General features: G+C 52.8%; 2 protein-coding genes across 3 annotated transcripts; one reads left to right on the forward strand and one right to left on the reverse strand.

The window, feature by feature from the left end:
* Positions 1-2,855: 2,855 nt before the first annotated feature.
* ELOVL3 (ELOVL fatty acid elongase 3) lies at positions 2,856-6,608 on the forward strand. The gene is made up of 5 exons (XM_042908773.1): positions 2,856-2,866; positions 3,369-3,506; positions 4,494-4,625; positions 5,500-5,651; positions 5,908-6,608. Exons 2-5 carry the CDS (start codon positions 3,406-3,408, stop codon positions 6,333-6,335), a joined length of 813 nt encoding a protein of 270 aa, XP_042764707.1. The 5' UTR covers positions 2,856-2,866; positions 3,369-3,405; the 3' UTR covers positions 6,336-6,608.
* A 917-nt stretch (positions 6,609-7,525) lies between these two features.
* On the reverse strand, positions 7,526-19,206 carry PITX3 (paired like homeodomain 3). 2 transcript variants are annotated; one of them, XM_042908477.1, is made up of 4 exons: positions 17,839-19,206; positions 9,136-9,265; positions 8,756-8,958; positions 7,526-8,196 (listed from the first exon to the last, which is right to left on the reverse strand). In XM_042908477.1, the coding sequence occupies exons 2-4, from the start codon at positions 9,251-9,253 to the stop codon at positions 7,609-7,611; spliced, it is 909 nt and encodes a 302-aa protein (XP_042764411.1). In that variant the 5' UTR covers positions 9,254-9,265; positions 17,839-19,206; the 3' UTR covers positions 7,526-7,608. The 2 variants fall into 2 exon arrangements, with proteins under 2 accessions (XP_042764411.1, XP_042764410.1); XM_042908476.1 differs by lacking the exon at positions 17,839-19,206 and adding an exon at positions 10,929-11,167.
* Positions 19,207-19,559: the final 353 nt, after the last annotated feature.

Below are 19,559 nucleotides of genomic sequence, written 5' to 3' on the forward strand. Positions count from 1 at the left end.
AGTCATGCAGCAAATATTATCAGAGTATCTAGTATGTACCCAGTGTTAGGAGAATAATGTCAAGCAAAATAGATGTATTCCTTGTATTTATGGGGCTCAAGGACTGGCAGGGGAAACAGGCAACAGGCATTCACCAAGAAATCATGAGGGGCACCTGACTGGCTCGGTCAGTGGATCATGCGACTCTTGATCTCGGTTGTGAGTTTGAGCCCCACGCTGGGTGTAGAGATTAGTTAAAAATAAAAATCTTTGGGGTGCCTGGGTGGCTCAGTCGGTTGAGCGTCCGACTTCGGCTCAGGTCACGATCTCGCGGTCCGTGAGTTCGAGCCCCGAGTCGGGCTCTGTGCTGACTGCTCAGAGCTTGGAGCCTGTTTCACATTCTGTGTCTCCCTCTCTCTCTAACCCTCCCCCGTTCATGCTCTGTCTCTCTCTGTCTCAAAAAATAAATAAACGTTTAAAAAAATAAAAAATAAATAAAAATCTTTAAAAAAAGAAATAATAAAAATAATGAAGTAATTATAAACTCTCTTCGAAGGAAAGAAATACCATGCTATGAGAACAATTTATATATAGTAGTGGTACCAGACCAAGTCGAAGGGTCAGGGAATGTTTCCCCTAGCAAATAACTTCTGGAGGTTTTACTTCTTCTTCCCCTCTCCTGCACATCTCTCCCCCAAGCTTCATCATTAAGCTTCACAGGGAGGGGCTGCCTAGCTGGCTCAGTCGGTAGAGCGTGCAACTCTTAATCTCGGGGTTGTAAACTGAAACCCACATTGGGTGCAGAGATCACTTAAAAATAAAGTCTTTAAATTTCACAGGGAAAGACAATGTAAAATATCTTCATCTGAGAGAAACTCAGAACTGAGTATACATATGCTATATGAGTTTGTAAACTTCTGAAATGATTCACCCTGACATTTCCATGTGTCTAATCCACAATGTCCTTTCCTTGACATTATATGATTTGTATACTGACCCCATCCTTGTGGGGTAGGCAGGCAAGTATGACTGTCTATATTTTATGGATGAGGAATGTGAGTCTCAAAGAGGTTAGATAACTTGCCTAAAAACACATGACTAGTTTATGGTAGAGCTGAGATTTGAATTCAGGTCTTGTACCACCTAGATGGTATTATTCTTATAATATTCATTCTTTCATTTATTATTTATCCATCAAACATGTACCAGTCACCTGAGTGTCAGGCTACATATGGAGCAGTTAAGAGCCACTGAAGGATTTGAAGCAGGAAAGCAGCATGGTTTCCAAAGTATGGTCTGAGTGCTCGCTTCGGCAGCACATATACCAAAGTGTGGTCTGGGATCACTCACGGGGTCTAAATCTCTGAGATTGGGATTTAGTAATCTCCTGATCAGCCAGGTTTGGAATTCTTTTCCAAATCTAATGCAATACAGAGAAAGAATCATTGTATTAGAGAAGGAGGTGGTGCAACCAGTTAACATGACTAAGGTAGTGACTGTAGAGCGAGACAACCAGGTGAGAGGTGATGAAGTACAGAGACAAATGGAGGCATTTGAGGGTCATTTAGACAGCATTGGCAGGATTTCCCATTCTACTCTTTCCTGCTCCAGCTTGAAACCCTGTAATAACCTTTGAGAGGAAATGGGGTCACCCTCTGGGCTTCTGGGATTATTGTCTTCAGGTTTCCTGGATGAGTGGATGAGGTTCAGAGAAGTGGAGCTGGGATTCCTACCTGGGTCCTCAGGCTCTAGTGTCTTTGGGCTTTATTGCACATAGCCATTTATAACCATATCCCCACATAAAATATTTATATTTATGTCGCTTGGCTCTTGTTTTGCAAATAACCATCTTATCTCAAGCTGCCTTCAAGCCTTGTATTTCTCCCTCAGTTTCATAAAGCCTAAGAGAGAAATAAGGGACAGACAAGCAAGGCTCTAAAAGCTTTAAAATATTTACTTCTTGGGACACCTGGGTGGCTCAGTCAGTTAAGCATCCAACTTCAGCTCAGGTCATGATCTCATGGTTGGTGGGTTCGAGCCCTACCTCAGGCTCTGTGCTGAAAGCTCAGAGCCTGGAGCCTGCTTCAGATTCTGCCTCCCTCTCTGTTCTTCCCCAGCTCATGCTCTATTTAAATAAATAAATGTTAAAAAGATTTTTGTTAATCTTTATTTATTTTTGAGAGAGAGAGAGAGGGAGAGAAAGAGCGCAAGTGGGATAGCAATAGAGAGAGACACACACACACAGAAGCCAAAGCAGGCTCCAGGCTCCGAGCTGTCAGCACAGAGCCTGACACCGGGCTTGAACTCACAAATGGCAAGATCATGACCTGAGCTGAAGTTGGACATTTAACCAACTGAGCCACTCAGGCGCCCCACGTTAAAAATTTTTAAAAATATTTATTTCTTTGGTGCTAGGTAAAGGAAAAAATAGATTTGATTAGACAAACACAAACTCTGGGAGAGAATAGTAAGACAGTGGGGAGATGCACTGCATGTCTTCTTCCTATAAACCCTAGAAGGCTTCCAGGAAACCTGAAGACAATAATCCCAGAAGCCCAGAGGGTGACCCCATTTCCTCTCAAAGGTTATTACAGGGTTTCAAGCTGGAGCAGTTAGGGAATTCAGGAAACTGTAAAGAAACCACAACAGCCTCAACAACCATCTTCCCAAACACCAACATCAACAACCTCAACAATAAAACTTACTAACATCCGTCTCCTTCCCGCCCACAACCACAGACCTGAAGGCGGGTAGATGGGACTATTGGGGACTGATCCTCATTAGGGGTTTGGGTTTCCCACGGTCTCAGGGAGGTGGAAAACTGACACCCTTATGCCTGAATGCATGCACCAGAGGCTGAGGACACCCCCACTCTCCTCACTGCCAGGTAGGTCAGGATTGAAGAGAACTGAGGCAAAAGTTATGGTTGGCAGTGCCAGGGGGAGATTAGCCTGCCCAGATACTGGCCAGGCCGCAGGGGCTAAACCAAGCAGGTGAGGATGGAGGTGTGGGAGAAAAGGGTGGGAAAGTGGGCGTGGCGGGAGCCCATGACAGGCATATATGGGGTGGGGCGTGAGAACACCTGGAGGGGAGGCGCCCTTGAGGATAACCAATCAGGAGCGGGTTGCGGCCCAGGGGCGGGACCGGGGGAATATCTTGGTCAAGATTGGATAACGGCCTGGCGCTGGGAGGGGCCTCGCGCCGCCTGCGCCCGCCGCTTTGCAATCCGCTTCATATACTGCAGTGGTGACTGTAGTGGAAGCTGGCTAATTGCGGCGCAAGTCCCTGAATCTGACGCTCCTCGCTTGCCGCGGAGTTCCTTGAGTCCGGCGTGCATTTTGTCCTGCCCCAAGATCGCTCCATCCTCTGTCCCCTAACCTCTCACCTAGCTTCCGAAGCTCCGGACTTGGACGTCTGCTGAACGAAATGGTCACAGCTATGAATGTCTCGGACGAAATAGACCAGCTGTTCCAGCCTTACAACTTCGAGCTGTTCCAGGACATGAGGCCCTTTTTGGAGGAATACTGGTAAGACCCGGAGAAGGAGAAGGGCCGTGCCAAGGTCCTTACCTTGATGACTGCTATTTGGGGTGGGTTGGGGGTGAGGGAAGAGACACTTGAATGCCTGCAATGATTTTCTTAAAGAGCAAAGGTATCGGACTCCCCTGTAATGGCTCCATATCTGTTGTCCAAGTGCAGGGTTAGCACCTCAAAGAGATTAGATCTGGAAGAAAGAGAGAAAGAGGGAGAGAGAGACAGAAAGGAAGGGCGGGAGGGAGAATGGAAGAAAGGATGGGGTGAGGAACGTAGGAGGCAGAAACTGAGGGGACAGAATATAGTGAGAAATGATCTCTGAGGAAGGGGGTTAATCTGAACTCCTACTCCTACTCCCACCCACTTTATAGACGGCTCTCCTCTGTCCTTTGTGGCCATGTGTGCACACGTGCAGGAGTAGTGCTGGTGCCCAGAGACAGTCTGCCCTTCAAATTATCATGTTGTTCCCCCAATGCTACATCGTCCCTGCTGTGGAGAAGGAGACACAGCCAGGGAGGTTTTGCAAGATTTCCCCAGGCTCTTTGGCTTTGCCCTGAAGCTCCTCAGAAGTGTTTTTGGGCTAATTTTGAGCTCCAGCTAATTTTCCATGACCCAACCAGGCAGACACTATTGCCACATTCTTCTTGCACCAGAGCCCTGGGTTTGTTCTAGGCATGGGCCAGCAGCCATCACCCATTCACAATTCCACCGAAAGAGCAATAACTACAGAAACCTTGGCCACAGCCCTTGCCCTGTGCTAGGTACTTTATATACCTTAGCACTGCCAGGAGAGGAGTGTTATTTCTCCTTTATAATAAGGAAACTGAGGCTCAGAGAACTAAATAGTTTTTCCAATGTCACACAGCCAATAAATGACAGAGATGTGACTCCAACCCAGAGCACTCACCTTAAGAGATGGGTGGGTACTCCTCTAACGAGCACCCACCTGTAAGCCCATCCCCTCTGCCTTCTGCCTGCCAGGGCAACCTCATTCCTCATAGCTCTGGTCTACCTGCTGCTCATCTTTGTGGGGCAGAACTACATGAAGGCACGGAAGGGCTTCAACCTACAGGGGCCTCTGATCCTTTGGTCCTTCTGCCTTGCAATCTTCAGGTAAGACACCCCCCCCCCAACCTCCACTCCCTGCCTATCCTGTAGACCCTAGACACTCATTTTATCCTTAAAAGCTTTCTAGAAACCCCAACTGAGTCAACTCCCTAAGTTGCCCTCTAACCCTCTCCCTAACCCATTCCCTCAGCTCCAGCCCCCTCCCTGGCTTCCACCCACCCACTCGTATTACCCTGTTTTCCTTCTCCCTCTCTCTCTCCGTTTTAAAATGTTTATTTATTTTTGAGAGACAGCGAGACAGCAGGGGAGGGACAGAGAGAGAGGATCTTCTGCATGGTCAGTGGAGACCCTGAAGCAGGGCTTGAACTCACGAACGGTGAGATCATGACCTGAGCAGAAGTCAGATGTTTAACCGATTGAGCCGCCCAGGTGCCTAGACCCTGTTTTCCTTCTTCCCCAGGCCCCATACTGATAGCTTCTGCTCTATCTCATGAGAACTCTTGTGCTCATGGAGTCTGTGTACTTTTAACGAATTTGCCCAGCTTCTAATACTCTCAGCATCTAACACCCTCTCCCAAGACCTTCCAATAACTTCTCTAGCCCCTCCTTCTCCTATTTCATCCCCGAAACTCCTTCCATCTCCTCCATCCTGTCACCCATCCCTACCCATCCCAAGAACCCTATTCCCTAGCTCAACTTTCAGTCCAGTCCTCCAGCATTCCCTGGTCCTCCCCCTAGCCCTCATCTCCTCTAGATTACTGGTTGGATCCTGGCCCCAGATCTCAGAAGTTGTGATCCAGTTCATTGGAAGTGGGGGAGAAGTGGTGGAGCTTGGGACAGTGACCTGCCAGGCCAAGGAGGAAGGGTGAATTGGTGTCTGGGGATGACCCTTACACCTTTTCCCTCTCTCCTATTTCAGTATCCTGGGGGCAGTGAGAACGTGGGGCTATATGGGGACCGTGCTACTTAGGGGCAGCCTAAAGCACACTGTTTGCTTCTCCGTCTTCATCCAAAATTCCGTAATCAAATTCTGGTCCTGCCTCTTTCTTCTCAGCAAGGTCATTGAACTTGGTGAGTGTCAAGGCTTTGTCTCTCTGGTGCCTGGTCAACTGCATCCCTCCTCAGTGCCCCCCCCCCCCCATCACATGGAGAGTGCCTCCCCCCGCCCCTGGGTCCTAACAACACCTCTTACCAAAGCCCCTCTTTAGATTATTTTCCACAAAGACCCCTCCCCATGCCCTGAGAATTCCCCCCATTCCCCTACAGCCAGTGTGGAGGGTGGTTCCAGCACTGGGTGGTATGCCAGCTATGACTCCCCATCTCCCAGGAGACACGGCCTTCATCATCCTGCGTAAGCGGCCGCTCATCTTTGTACACTGGTACCACCACAGCACAGTGCTAGTGTACACGAGCTTTGGATACAAGAACAAGGTGGCTGCAGGCGGCTGGTTCATGACCATGAACTACGGTGTGCATGCCATCATGTACATCTACTACACTCTGAGGGCTGCCAAAGTGAAGTCCCCCACGTGGTTACCCAAGCTCATCACCAGCCTGCAGATCCTGCAGATGTTTATGGGAGCCATTGTCGGCATCCTAAGTTACATCTGGAGACAAGAACAGGGATGCCACACCACAACGGAACACTTCTTCTGGTCCCTCGTTTTGTACACGACCTATTTCATTCTCTTTGCCCATTACTTCCACCACACCTACATAGCGCCCAAGGCCAAAGCCAAGACCAAGAGTCAGTGAAGGGCTGGAGAAAAAGGAGCCCCAGTCTCTCTCCCCACCAAGGCACTGAGGGGCTGAGCTTAGGTTTGGGAGAATGATTAGGATGCCTTTCCTGCATGGTTTTCCCCATGGGATGTGTGCCCCAAGGTGGCAGGAAGTTATGTCAGACAAGAAGTGTCAGCCCTGGGATGGGGTGCAATCTAGTACTTTGATGTTTCCATTTTTAATGTGAAGGCCAAGCAGGTCCTGGGTTGGGGGTAGGACTGAAGAGGATCCCCAGAACTGAGTTATTTATATTTCTATCCAGAAATCTTCTTCTTGATCTATTTTTTAATTAAAGATTTCAACACGATTTTGGGGGCTTTGGGATTTGGGGGAAGAGGAGGACTGCTGTGATGGGAGAGGGCTGCTGGCAAGCAGGATGATCACTGGGTGAGGAGACTAAGGTGTGTGGAAGGATGAGAGGCTCACACACAGACACTCAAGAACCCTAGGCCTGGTAGGCACTTAATAAATATCTGTCACAGACCAGAATTTTATTGCTATTAGAGGCCCAAGCCCCTCATAGGAACAGTGAGAAACAGGTGCAGAAAGGCGGAGTAACTTATCTAAGATCATAGGCTTCCCTAAGTTGCAGAATTGATTCCTGCCAAGTAAGCGTTGGAGACCAGACCTCCCAGTTATCCGCCATGAGACCACCGGGTGGCGCCGCAGCACCAACTTTGGCCAACGCCGGCCAAGTTGCTGGCCCCTAAGCCACACTCAACAAACGCGCATGCAGGTGCGCTCCGTGGGTCCAGGAATCCCCCAGTTTTTCCATCCTGGTGTTGGGAGCTGAGGGGGTACTGAAGCCCTAGAAGCCCCGGCCCTTCTTTCCTGCACACCCAGCTCTCCTTTAGAAATGGGAGAGCTTGAGGGGAGGGGGCTGAATCGCAACTCTGAATCATCAGGCCTTTGGCAGTCCGCGCACGTTTATTTCATTAATCTTTGAAAATGAGGAGAGGAGTCTGAAGAAGGCGGGGTGGGCCAAGGGTCAGTTGGCCCCTGGGGAACTGGTCCCTTTTCCTGGCCTTAGTCCCAGGGGCGCGGACTGTGTGTAGGGTCCAGTCCACCCCTCAGGGTCGGCGGTGGGGGAAGTCTCTCTCCTGAGCCGGCCGCCTCCCCCCCACCCCTCAGCTGCCCCAGCACCCCTCTCAGACCCCGGGGCAGGGGCAAGCCAGTCTAGACGACCCCAGTCCGGGGAGGCTGTGAATTATCGACCCCGCCCTCGGGGATGGTCGACGGACCGGGCCATTCATACGGGCCGTTCCACGGCGTACTGGCACGGACTGAGGTTGGCGGCCGGGGGCGGCCCGGGCACGGCGGGGTAGCTGAAAGAGGCGTGTTGTTTGGCCTTGAGCCTCAGGCTGGCCAGACTCGAGTTACACGGGTCCCGATATACGTAGGGGGAGGAGGCGGCTGCAGCAGCGGCTGCGGCGGCCGAGGCGTAAGGGCAGGATACTGCCCCGGAGGACACTGCGGCCGGAGCCAGCCCGGGGGGCCCCCCGCCCAGGCCCTGCAGGGCCCCGGGCCCTGGCACGGTGCCCGGGGCGGCCGCGGCCGAGGGCACCATGGAGGCGGCGATGGAGCTGGGTGGCGAGAAGACGGGCTGCGATGCCAGAGGCCCCACATTGACCGAGTTGAAGGCGAACGGGAAGGTCTTGGCAGCGAGCGGCGGGCCGAGAGCCTTTGGTGGCCAATTGCCGTACGAGTAGCCGGGGTACACCTCCTCGTAGGGCGGCACCAGCCCCCCGAGCGGCGCGGCGAAACCGCCCTTGCATAGCTCCGCCTGCTGGCTGCGCTCGCGCTTCCGCCACTTGGCGCGCCGGTTCTTGAACCACACCTGCGGGAGTGCGAGAAAGACTGTCAGAGCAGCAGCCGGGCGGAGGCCCGGGGTCAGCGCCGCTGGCGGCTAGGTCACCGAGACCCGGGTTCGGGCAGGGGCAGGGCGGAGGATAAACGAGACGGGAGTGGTTAGAGACTGGATTGGGCAGCCAGGCCGGGGGCAGGGGCAGCGCACCGCGTAAAGGGGCTGAGAACAGTTGTGGGCGGCAAGATTGGGTCAGGGGGCCATGGTCTGGAGGGTCCTGTAGGATGGGGTCAAGGAGGGGTGAAGAAGGGAACGAGAGACAGTGCCGGAGGAGAAGAAACGCGCGGCCCGGAGCGACAGGGTGGAGTCAGAGCAGAGGCCAGAGGCTGGTTCTAAGGAGGAGGTGCGGGGCAGCAGGCGGAGGTCTCCGCACGTTGGGTGTTGGGCCGAGGGTGGGCAGTCAGGGCAGAGGCACAGGCTGCTGGCTCCAGGGCTACTCGCTGAGCGGCAGGCTAGAGGGAGGCCCGGGCCGGGGACTGGGCGGGGGGAGGGGGGCGGTGCCGGGAAGGTTGCAGGTCTGAGAGGACCTTACCCGCACGCGGGCCTCGGTGAGGTTGGTCCACACGGCGATCTCTTCGCGCGTACTCATGTCGGGGTAGCGGTTCCTCTGGAAGGTCGCCTCCAGTTCCTGTAGCTGCTGGCTGGTGAAGTGGGTGCGCTGCCGCCGCTGCTTCTTCTTCAAGGAGCCGTCTTCCGGGGAGCCTCCGGGCAGCGAAGCCGAGGCCTTCTCAGAGTCTGGGGGCCGAGATGGGGGCAGGTCACTGGACGCCCAGGCCTGCGCGAACCCTGCGGCTCCCAGACCTCCTCCACCGAGCCTTCACTCCCACCCTGCCTTCCACTCCCAGGTCCCCTCGCCCCCGCAAGAGGGATTGAGCTGCTATCTCCCCTACTCCCAGTAGGGGGTGCGCTCACCGCTGTGCTCTTGGCCCTTGCAGCCGTGTTCTGGGAGTGGCGGGTGGGGAGTGCCCGCATCTGACAGCGAGAGGGCCGGGCTCCGGGCCTCCGCCTCGCTGAGCAGGCCGAACTCCATGGAGGGAGGACTCTGGAAAGGAGAGAAGACACAGACCAGGTTGATGGGGCTAACATCTCACAGTTATCCCGTTCCCAGTAGTGTTTCCCCTCAAGTTCACTGTCCCCTTTCTCAGCCACCAATATAAGCTACTCCCGTGTGCGTACCCTAGGATAGAATGGAGAAACAGTAGCCTAAGGGGGAGAAGGTGTATACCCAGAAGTTTCATGCACAGATATGCACACCAAACTGTTTTGTTCACTGATGGGCACCGAAAACTCTGCTTGGTGCACAGTTGCTGTTCAATAGATACTTATCAAGTTAATGAAAACTACACTATTGCACAACACATACTGTATACCACAACCTCAAAAACTTCAGTTCCCTTTCGCATGTATGTCCAGTATCCCCACAAACTCATACATGCCCCTCAGCTAACATGAGACACTACCTGAACCTCTGTTATTCACTCTTCAGTGGGACAGGTTTGATTCTGAACCAGGCCCAATATGTCTCACACAAGGAAAATCACTGCTATTATTTATGAGTACTTACTATGTGCCTTTACGTCATTATCTCTCTTCTCACAAGAATGCATCAATATTAAGTATTATCACCCTTGTTCCAGTGAGGAAACTGAGACTTGAAGCCACCACTAAGGTCACAGAGCTCATACGTGGTGGAACTGGGATCTGAACCAGATCTGGGAAACTCCTCAGCTAATGCTTTTTCTTCATTTGCTTTTTCAAATTGTGTTCCAAACCCCCTCAGGGACTGGAACTTGGGACTAGCCTCAGGGATAGAGCTCTAGCCTGGCCTGGCTTGAATCTGCTTCAACTAGGGCAGTCTTACTTTTGCCTGTTTTGTTTATCCTTTCTAGAGAGATAGCATTTGAAGAAAGGGTTCCAGGATCAGAAATCAGTTTGAAAATCCCTGGGCATTCTTGCCTTGTCTGCTTCTGTGCCTACCTGGGCACCTATCACACCCTTACCAGTTCTACTCATGCCAGTCTCTACCAGCACTCCCCACCCACAGCAGTAGATGTGGGCTTCTTAAGGTCATATTCCCACCCTTACTGCCTATCCCAAACCTCGCCTGACTTTGCCCGGGAGACTGCCTGGGTCCCTCTCCAAGTCTCCCCTGCAGGGTCCTTTTTCCTACTGGCTCTTCCAAGTCCCCTCTGGTGGGATGAGGAGAAAGGAGCACTAGTGAGGTTCAAGAACTCTGGATGCCTCTTAGAGGAGAACCAAAGAAGGCTAGGGACAGAGGAGCAGGATGAAGAGCTAGCTGGGTAGGAGGGGTCCATCTGCCTCCCCATTAACAAGGACTTAATGCAGGCTGTGCAAGGTGGCATTAATGTGGCGGATTAGCCTAGATTGAGATGTGTGTCACTTGGCTGCTCTGAATTTATTAGGAGCCTTTCTCAGGGAGGCACAGATGGGCAGCAGCCTTTATTTGCACATGGTAATGCCCCCATCAACCAGCTGAGAGATGACAGCTGCCCCCCCCCCCCCACCTCTCAAGCGAGATTGGGCATGGGACAGAGGTCAAGGCAGGAGGTTGAGAAGCAGTCCCCATTCTGTCCGCAGGCAGAGGGGTCTAGACCTTGGACCTTTTCCTAGGGTTGGAGAGGTAGGACTAAAGGGGAACCTGGGAAGGAGAGACGTCAGGTTCGGGGTGGGTGTGCTCAGCTTACCTCCCCTTCCAGATCTGCAGTCAGGAATCAGGCTTGGGGCTGCCCCAGTGATGGTCTGATAGAAGGGAAATGCCCTTGGGTGGGGCCTCTGGCAGCCTTGACTGGTAGTTCTTCCCAAATAGCTCAAAAGGCTTAGAACTGGGAGCTGGAAAAGGGGGTGTTCTGAAGTCTCCTTTTACTTCATATCCAAGATGCTCTCGAAATGCAAACCATGCCCCTGACTTCTCCGGAGGCCATGGGAGCAACACCACTGGGAAAAGAGGGATAACTGGGTTCGCCTGAAGGGAAAGCTAAATCCCACGGTGCCATTTGTCCTTCCAGTCTGCTTTGGCTCCAGACTTCCACTATTCCAAACTCCCCTTCCCCCAGCATTCCATACCTGTGTCTTGGTTTCACCCTCTATTGCAGCAGAGGGAGGCAGGGTGAGGAGAGACAAGGGCCAAAGTAAAAGACGAGGCCGAGAAAGTGGACTTCAGGCTGTGTGTTCCCAGAGACAGACAGACACACATGCAGACACACATGGGCCTCCACTCAGACAAAATAAGCACTTGGACTCGGAGCTAGAGGCATACAAACACATACTCTCCCACACATGTGCTCCCACATTCAGGCAGACAGACCCACACCGTCACACAGTCTCCTCTCTCTGTGACAGGGACAGCTGCCTTGGCTGTTTTGGAGCTAGCCGTTACCCTCCCCCCTTCCTGGCCCCTCTGAACCTCAGCTCTCAGTCCCAGGAACTAAGGACTCTATGGGGGAGGAGGAGGCCAAAGGGGCCAGGGGAGTGCTCTATACTCAGTGGTTGCTGGGGGAGAGCCTGTTTGGCTGGGTGGGGAGGAGTCTGAATAAGAGGATGGCTTGGGGGAAGAGGGCAGAAATTGTCCAGCTCCCACCTAGGAAAGTGATTTGGTATAGCCGGAAGAAATTAGGTTTGGAGACAAAGATCTGGGTTCATGTCCTGGCCCCCCAACTTCCTAGCTATGTGTTCTTTACCTCTCTGGACATATTTTTTCCATCTCTAAAAGGGAAAACATAATTCCTTCCCTACCTACCTCTAGTATTGTTATAGGGTTAAAATAAAACTTGATGTGAAAATAAGTGGGGGTAAAACTCTATCCAAGTTGCTTTCCCCTCCCTCCTTATTCATTGAACAGATGTTTATTTGGCACCTCTGTGAGCTGGGCACTGAGTAAGGCACTGAGGCTAGAGTGGTAAGATCTCATCCTCACATCTGCCCTTGCTTGAGTTCACCTTCCTAGACCCTGAATCTCCCAGTGAAGAATTTCTCTATTGAATAAACGTAAGTACGCTGCATTTGAGAGTGGAATGCAAAGGTGTATTGTGAATACTCTACCCTACACATAAGGCAGGGCCCAGTCAATAAGGTAACAACAAAATGGACAGAATAACCCAAGCTAAGAGCCACTTTGGGGATCAGGGACTGGTAAAGGAAAGAAGGAAGCTTTCAGGCTCTTGACTGGGGTAGTAACAGTGGCAAGGGCGTGATGAGGCTGAGAAGGGCCTTGCCTGTGAAACTGAAAAGGCAAGAACACCACAGTCAGGCAGGCAACAGAGAGATAAAGGGTGGGGGCACAGGCCTCTAGCTGACTCGTGGCTGGGTGGGCTAGCCAGGCAGAGGCGGGGGGCGCCAAGCTGTTGTCTGAGCTGGAGACAGGCTGGCTGAGGATTAAGCTCCCCCAAACTGTTGGAGGTCAGGAAGCTGGGGAGTTGGGACTGAGGCCAGGGGCTTCGCCTCACTCAGTGGACAGGGACAAGCAGTAAGTCTGGAAGCTGCAGGATTGGTTGACGCTGGTAGGAAACACGAGGCAGGGCCAAAGAGAGTCAGGATTTAACGGTGGTGCTGAGTCCAGTTCTGGGAGGGGCTGCCTGTCCCCCATCCAGCCTTCCTGACACACCCTGCTGGGGATGCACGGGCAAGGCTCCGTGGGGTCAGGGTGACAATCCTAGCCCAGGGAAGAAGAAAGGGCCTGCAGGCGCACTCTGATTCTGAGGTATAGGCTGCCTACATGGAATTACAGGAAGCCTATCATGGACTGCAGCAAGAACAAAATATTCAAGGCATATTAAGGTGGAGAGCAGAGGTCATCACAGGCCAGAGAGTTCACAGTAGGGAGGCCATGGCTTCCAAGAGACCCAAGCTCATGGCAAGAAGGCAAATGCCATGTGTGCCCACTTTTGTCCTGACGCCAACGGGAGAAACCAGGACTACAGCCAGAGAGCTCCCAAGTAGTTGAAATAATAATGCCTAAGCAGAAGGTATACCCTAGAACTGAGATGGGAGAAAACCACTGAATGAAGAGGAAGATGGAGGGGATAGAGTTGGGGTGCTGTGGCTCTGCTCAGCAAATAGCAGGTTGGCAATAGAGTATAAACCAGGGCCCTTAACTAGCATGGAGCCCACCTAGAAACCTGGATCTGAAGTGAGGCCCTTAAGTTCATCAGGGATGCCGAGCACCCAAACCGTCTGGTTTGCTGAACTGCAGTGAGCAAATGGGAGCAAACGAAGACAGCTGTAGACGAGGCTCACAGCCCCACGAAGAAACCCTAAGACTCAAGTGGAGGCAGCAATGATTTGATGTGGTTAATTTATCAAGGGGTAAGTTAGGGATCAGAGAAATGGGCCCCCACACCCACTCTTCCCCTTTCTTCTTTCCTTCAGCAAATGTTAGGTGCTAAGACAAATCCCTAAGAATGGTAAGGCACAGAGCCTAACTTCTAGGAGCCTGTACAGTCTGGGGAGGCAAGCAGGATGGACGACGATAGGCTGAATGGGACTAATATTCACATTGTGGGGGATCAAAGAGATGGAATCCCATGTAAGGTATCAGGTTTTGGGGCTCAGAGAAGGTAGCACATGGCAGAGCTGGGAACTGGGGAGGTAAAGGAGCAGAGGCTTCTAAATAACACAGCAGTATTCGGAATGAGCTGGCAGGTTCAGAGGGCAACAGGCAGCCTAATGTGGCCAGGGTCTCAGTGTGGGCCATGGGAGATCATCAGAGAAAAACAGGTCGGGGGGACTCCAATGAAGGACAAGGGATGGTGCTTCAGGTTTGATAGAGTCTAGGCTAGAGCATCTCCAGCTTTTCCATCAAAAACCCCTAAGACCAGTAAGAGAGAACATGACTCTGGGAAACTGGGAGCACAACCTCAAACATCTGCCACCAATATGGAACTTCTTTGAGATCTCCAACCTTATGGTAAAAATTGAAGCAAATTTTGCATTCTGTTCCATACTTAAATTATATTTGTCTTAATATAAAATAATGTTTTCTCTCCAAATCTCCACGTGACATCTTCAAGTGACATCACACACCAGGAAGATGGGCCATGTTTATCTTGCAGCGTCATGCCCCTTCCACTCCTGTCCTGCCCTCTCGCCCATCCCCCCTTTTGAGAAGCGGTGCTCCAAGCAATGGGAGTCACTGGAAGCTTGCAGGCAGGGGAGAGACATAAGAGCAGCATCTCTGAGACCTTTATTTGGCTGTGGTGAACAGAATGGATTGAGCAGGGGAAAGGTGGGAAAGGGGGCACTTAACTGAAGTGTAAAGAAGGCCCCAGGGAGGACAATGGAAAAGGGGTGGAGAGAGTTTTGAAAGCAGCTCTCACTTACCCCACTGCCTTTCTGTCCCTATCACTCTCCTCATGGGTCCCTGGTCCATGACCATGGACTAGACACTCCAGATGATCCCAAAGCTCAGGACCTAATGGATCTTTCAGGTTAGCTGCCTTCTTCCTCCCCACCCTCTAGGACTCATCATTTAGAATGAATGGAGAAAAAAAGATTTGGGTGGCTCTGTCCCTTTCTCATGCCTATCCCCAGCTCAGTTCCAGCCTGCTCCCCTCTGCCCTCCTGGATCTGGGTCCTGGGCTCATATTCATAGCCTTGAAGAGGAGGCAGGCAGGGATCAGATCAGATTAGTGGAAGAGTTAAGCATTTGTGGAGCTCCCTAGAACTCTTCTTGGAGAGGAGCAGGGGTAAATGGCAGGCATCAGAAGCTTGGGATAGGGTGTTCCATCTGTCATTGACAATCTTCCTGTGACTGGATCAGATGCTACCAGGCTGCATCCTGGGAGACCCCATCCTTCCAAACAAAGATTCTGTGGTTACAGGGGACCTACAGCTTGGGCATAATAATAGCAATAATGCTTCTTATTTCTGTGGTGCTTCTCCATTTGCAAAGGGCTTTCAAATACATGATTTCATAGAACTCTTAAAACCACCTTGAGTGTCAGGAATGTGCATTCTCATTTCACCTCTAAGATGAATTTGTACAAGGTTACACAGATTGAAGAGATTTGAATCCAGTTCTCCTAAAACCAGAGTCTGAGTTCTTTCCACGCCTTGCCCCCTCCACTCCAGCAACCATTTGTGGCTCTGACATGCACTGATCCTCCCAAGCCCTGAAGGATTCCATTTCTACTTCCTGCCTCTACCTCCTTTCTGGAAATGAGCTTTGGAAGTTTGCTACCCACTGTGTGCCAAGGAACATTTTCCTATTCATCCTGAGCTTGCATCACTCCGGTTCTATGAGGCCCCCTCATCTCCCATTTCAGGATTTGGGGAGCAAACAAATCTTCTGCTTATCTAGGCCTTTCATTATTTGTGGATTTCCATCCTATTTCACCTTCCAGAGGCCTAAACTTTGAAGTTTGCTCTCTCCAGCAGCCCCTTGCTCCCCATTCTGTGAATCCTTCTCTGATCCTTCTCTAGGTCCATGACATTCTCCATAAGAGCCAGTGACCAGGCATGCGCTCAACTACATGGTTTTATGAAAGGATGGGAGAAAGTTCTATTTTTTGTTTCTACTCGTCTTCATTATAATGGTATTGCTTTTTGGCCTTTTTGGCAAATGCAGAACTTTAGGCTAAAGTCTTCAGGGAACCATCTGTAATGCCTTCCCTATTCCTTTCCTGACTTTGAAAATGAATTGCCTTTCATTTCACCCATATTTTCAGGTGATGGGAGCACAAGCCCCTGAAAAAGGTATCAGAATATGGTGGGAGTAATTGGGGTGTTTCTTTATATTTATCAAAAGCAGGCAAGGGATAAAAAAAAAGGTTGAGAAACAATGGTCTAGCCAGTGATAAGCAAACTTTAAAACTGAGGAATGAAGGTGGTAGTGTGGGGCGTATATATTATATGTCATTCATGGGTGGTGGGTGAGAGAGGTTGAGACCCACTTGTTTAGGCTACTCATTGCTAAACACATCGCTTTGCACCTATCCCATGAAAACTCAGTCCCTAGATGGCTTGCTCTGCTGACTTACACAGACAGGGAAAGTTCTCTCTTCTCTGTTCCCTTTAGCTTAACTAGGCTCTGGTTAAAGAGTTGGGGTCAGGGTGGGTGATCACTGTATGCGTCCAAAGGAATTAAGGCCCTTCCCCAACTGCAGATAAAACAAAAGCGACAGTTGGGTGGGACTGAGACATCCTTCCCCACCAGACTCGGAGGGCCATATAGGCCCCATGTTGACCCCAGAGTCTGCATTCCTTCCTTCTTCCTCTTAGCCACCAGGGTGCTGTTGGGATTGGTGGGGGTGAGAGAGCCAAAAGGGAGACAAAACCACAGAGTTTGCTTTGCTAAAGGGCTGCAGTTTTCTCTTTAGGCCTGGGCTTCTGCCCCTTGCAGGGAAGGAGTCTTTAGCCTGCTGACACCCAGGTAGGAATCTGGGGCTGTCTGGTCAGCTGTATTGGAATTAGGAGTTGACTCTGAGTTTGTGAGGGAACTGAAGCTGTCAGGGGGGCTTGTGCCGACTCCTCCTCACCCTCCTATTGCCCTTTGTGGTTCATTTTTTCCTTTCCTGGTCTAGCAATCCCACCATTGTCTTTCTCTCCTCAAATCTGGATTCTAGAAGTGCGGGGGGATGATGCTCAGATCTAGTCTGGGTTGGAGAGGGAAGGTCCCCCAGCGCCACTCCACTCCAAGGCCAGGCCTTTGCTCTCACTCCCTGCTCCCTGTCCCCCTCCCCGCCTCCGCAGCCCCTAGGGGCAGAAACTAGTTTGCGAAGTGTGAGCTGGGATTTGAGGCGACCCACCACAGCGAACCCCACTGCACATGCAGCAGCTGAGCAAGGCGCGGCCGGGTAGATGGACATGCCACTCGGCCAGGGACATTCTGTCCGCCCCTGCCGGACACAGTGCCTGCTCCGGAGAGACCCACCTCGCCTCCCCGGACATTCTGTCCGCTCCGAGCCGCGCGCGCGGCGGACATTCCGTCCAATTCCATGTGGCTCCAGGCCGTAGCCCATCCGGGCCGTGACACCCCAAGCCCGACACGCCAGACCCGCTGGCTAGTCGCTCGGGCTGCCCAGCTTCGGCCCTGCCACCCGCACAGCGGCCATCTGACCCAGTCGCAGCCAGGCTCTCACAACACGGCTCCTATCCCGACTGCGAAGTGGCTGGGAAGAGAAGCGTGTGCGACCAGACTCACTCCTGCTCCCAGCCCCTCAAGTCTGATCCCTGGGAGAGGGGCGTCCGGAGCCGTCAGCTGCCCCCACGCTGCGCGGCCGCCTCCAGCTCCCCCCGCTGGCCAGGGCCTCGGCAACCCTGTTTGCTCCGTGACCGCCTGCCCCGCGCCCCCGAATTCCAGGGCTCTTTCTGGTAATGATTTCCCGACTCCCTGCTTCGCGGAGCTCCGGTCCGGGCTTCTTGTCTCCGGCTTCCCTCCGGATCCCGAGTCTCCCTCTTCTCTGTCCCCCGAGTCCTGACGCTGAGTTTCCCTTTTCCTAAGTCCTGGCCCCGAGTCTACAGTACGCCCTCCCAGTCTAGACCCGTTCCCCAGGCACCGTTCCCCAGTTCAGCCACCCAGGTCCTGTTCTAGGGATCCTGAAGTTCGGCCGTGACCCCTCGGCCTCATGAGCCCCTCTCCCCGCATGGTCAAGCACTCACAGTGAGTCCCGCAGCAGGCAGACTCCCGGCGGCGGCGGTGGCGGCGGCGGCGGCAGTCTGGAGGGCAGGCAGGGGCCAGGGGCCGGGCACCCGGCCGGGGCGGGGGCCACCCCCCTGTGCCCGGACCGCCGCTCGGCTCCGGCGCTCCCGGACTCGCTGAGGGAGAGAGTGAGCCTCGCGGCTGACTGCCACCCCCCGCCGGCGCCCATTCACTTTATGGCAGCCCAGGGCGCCCCCAGCCCGCGGCAGCTAGCCTCGCGCTTCGGGCCCCGCCCCCTTCCAGCTGCGCCTCCCGGGCTCCACCCTTTCCAGCTGTGAATTTTCAGGCCCCGCCTTCGGGGGAGGGATCGGGCCGGCGCACCGCCAAGAAGCCCGCCCCCTGGCCAATCGGAGGCACTCCTCAGCATCTGGGCCACGCCCTTCCCCACGTGGCTGAAACCTCGCTGAGCCAGAACATTTTGGCAGAGCCAAGCGGGCGAGAGTAAAGTGGGGCCGGTGGCCCCGCGGAGTCGGGGCGCGCCGGCGGCGAAGTGGGGCCAGGCAGCTACCCTGAGCAATGTACAGTGGTGCCGGGGAATTGTACAGTGCAGCCGGGGCGCCAGGTGGGAGGGCGCACGGGCCGGGAGAGGCCACCGGGTTTCAGCGCTTGGTTGTCGCTCAAGTTTCGCTGATTTTCTCCACTTGTCGCTGTCTGTCTCCGCGCTTTTGTCTCTGCTCCAGTACTCCCATGTCTTGCCTTTCTTTCCTCTCCTTTCTCCTCCGCTGCTTTGCTCTTGCTGTTTGTCCCTCTCCTCCCTCCTCTGCCCCTTTGAAAGACTAATTTATCTTTCTCCGTGCTATTTTTCTTTACATCTTTCTTTTCTTCCTCTTCTCAGCTATCTCCCGTCCTGTCCCCCCACCTCTCCTCTTCTCCAAGTAAGGTGGCTTCGTTAAGAAAGCAGGGTTTGGAATGAGGCAAACCAAGGTGTCATTCTAACCTTGCCACCACCACCGAGTGTCCTTGGGCAAGTAACTTATCTACTACCCGCCTACTCCCGCCTACCCCTCAGAATTAAAGGAGGCTCTCACTGTAAGTCAGGGCCTGGGTGGTTCACCTGTTAGTTTACACCCTTGGCTTGCCCAGGCTATGTTCTCACAGGCTTGACAGGGCTAGCTTCTCCCAGGGTGATACCAGGTTCATCCTGTGGGCAAGATGTGGCCTTGATGCTTGCTAGATAGGGAGTTGCAAGGGACAGGACTGATGTGCCAAAGAACATGTGGAGTGAGGCTGGGTTGCTTGGGTGCCCCTGAGGGCCCTAGGCCTTATCATACAGTATGATCCTAAAATAAATCTGAACAGTCATGTCTCTGCCTAAAACTCTGCAATAGCTCCCGATTGTTAAGACAAAGGCTAAGCTCCCTAGTTTGGCATACAAGACTTTCAGGACCCGACCCTGCCTCCCCCTCCCACCCCACCCCAGTGCAAAAGGGTGTTTTTATTAAAGCATGGGGACAGGACCCATGGGCAGGAAGAGCTGCCTGGACCTGACCTTGTCTAAATCTCCAATCTCCTAGTGGTTTCCTGCACACCTCTGGCCTTTCTTCGGACAGTAACATATTCCCAGCCTTCATCTTGCCAACTCCTACTCATCTTCCTAAGCTCCAATCAGGTCTCATTTTCTCAGAGAAAATGGGTTCCTCAAATACCCAGGGTATAGCTAGATGTCTAGCTTCATGCTCCC

Source organism: Panthera leo, chromosome D2 (assembly GCF_018350215.1).
Source record: "Panthera leo isolate Ple1 chromosome D2, P.leo_Ple1_pat1.1, whole genome shotgun sequence".
NCBI lineage: Eukaryota > Metazoa > Chordata > Mammalia > Carnivora > Felidae > Panthera > Panthera leo.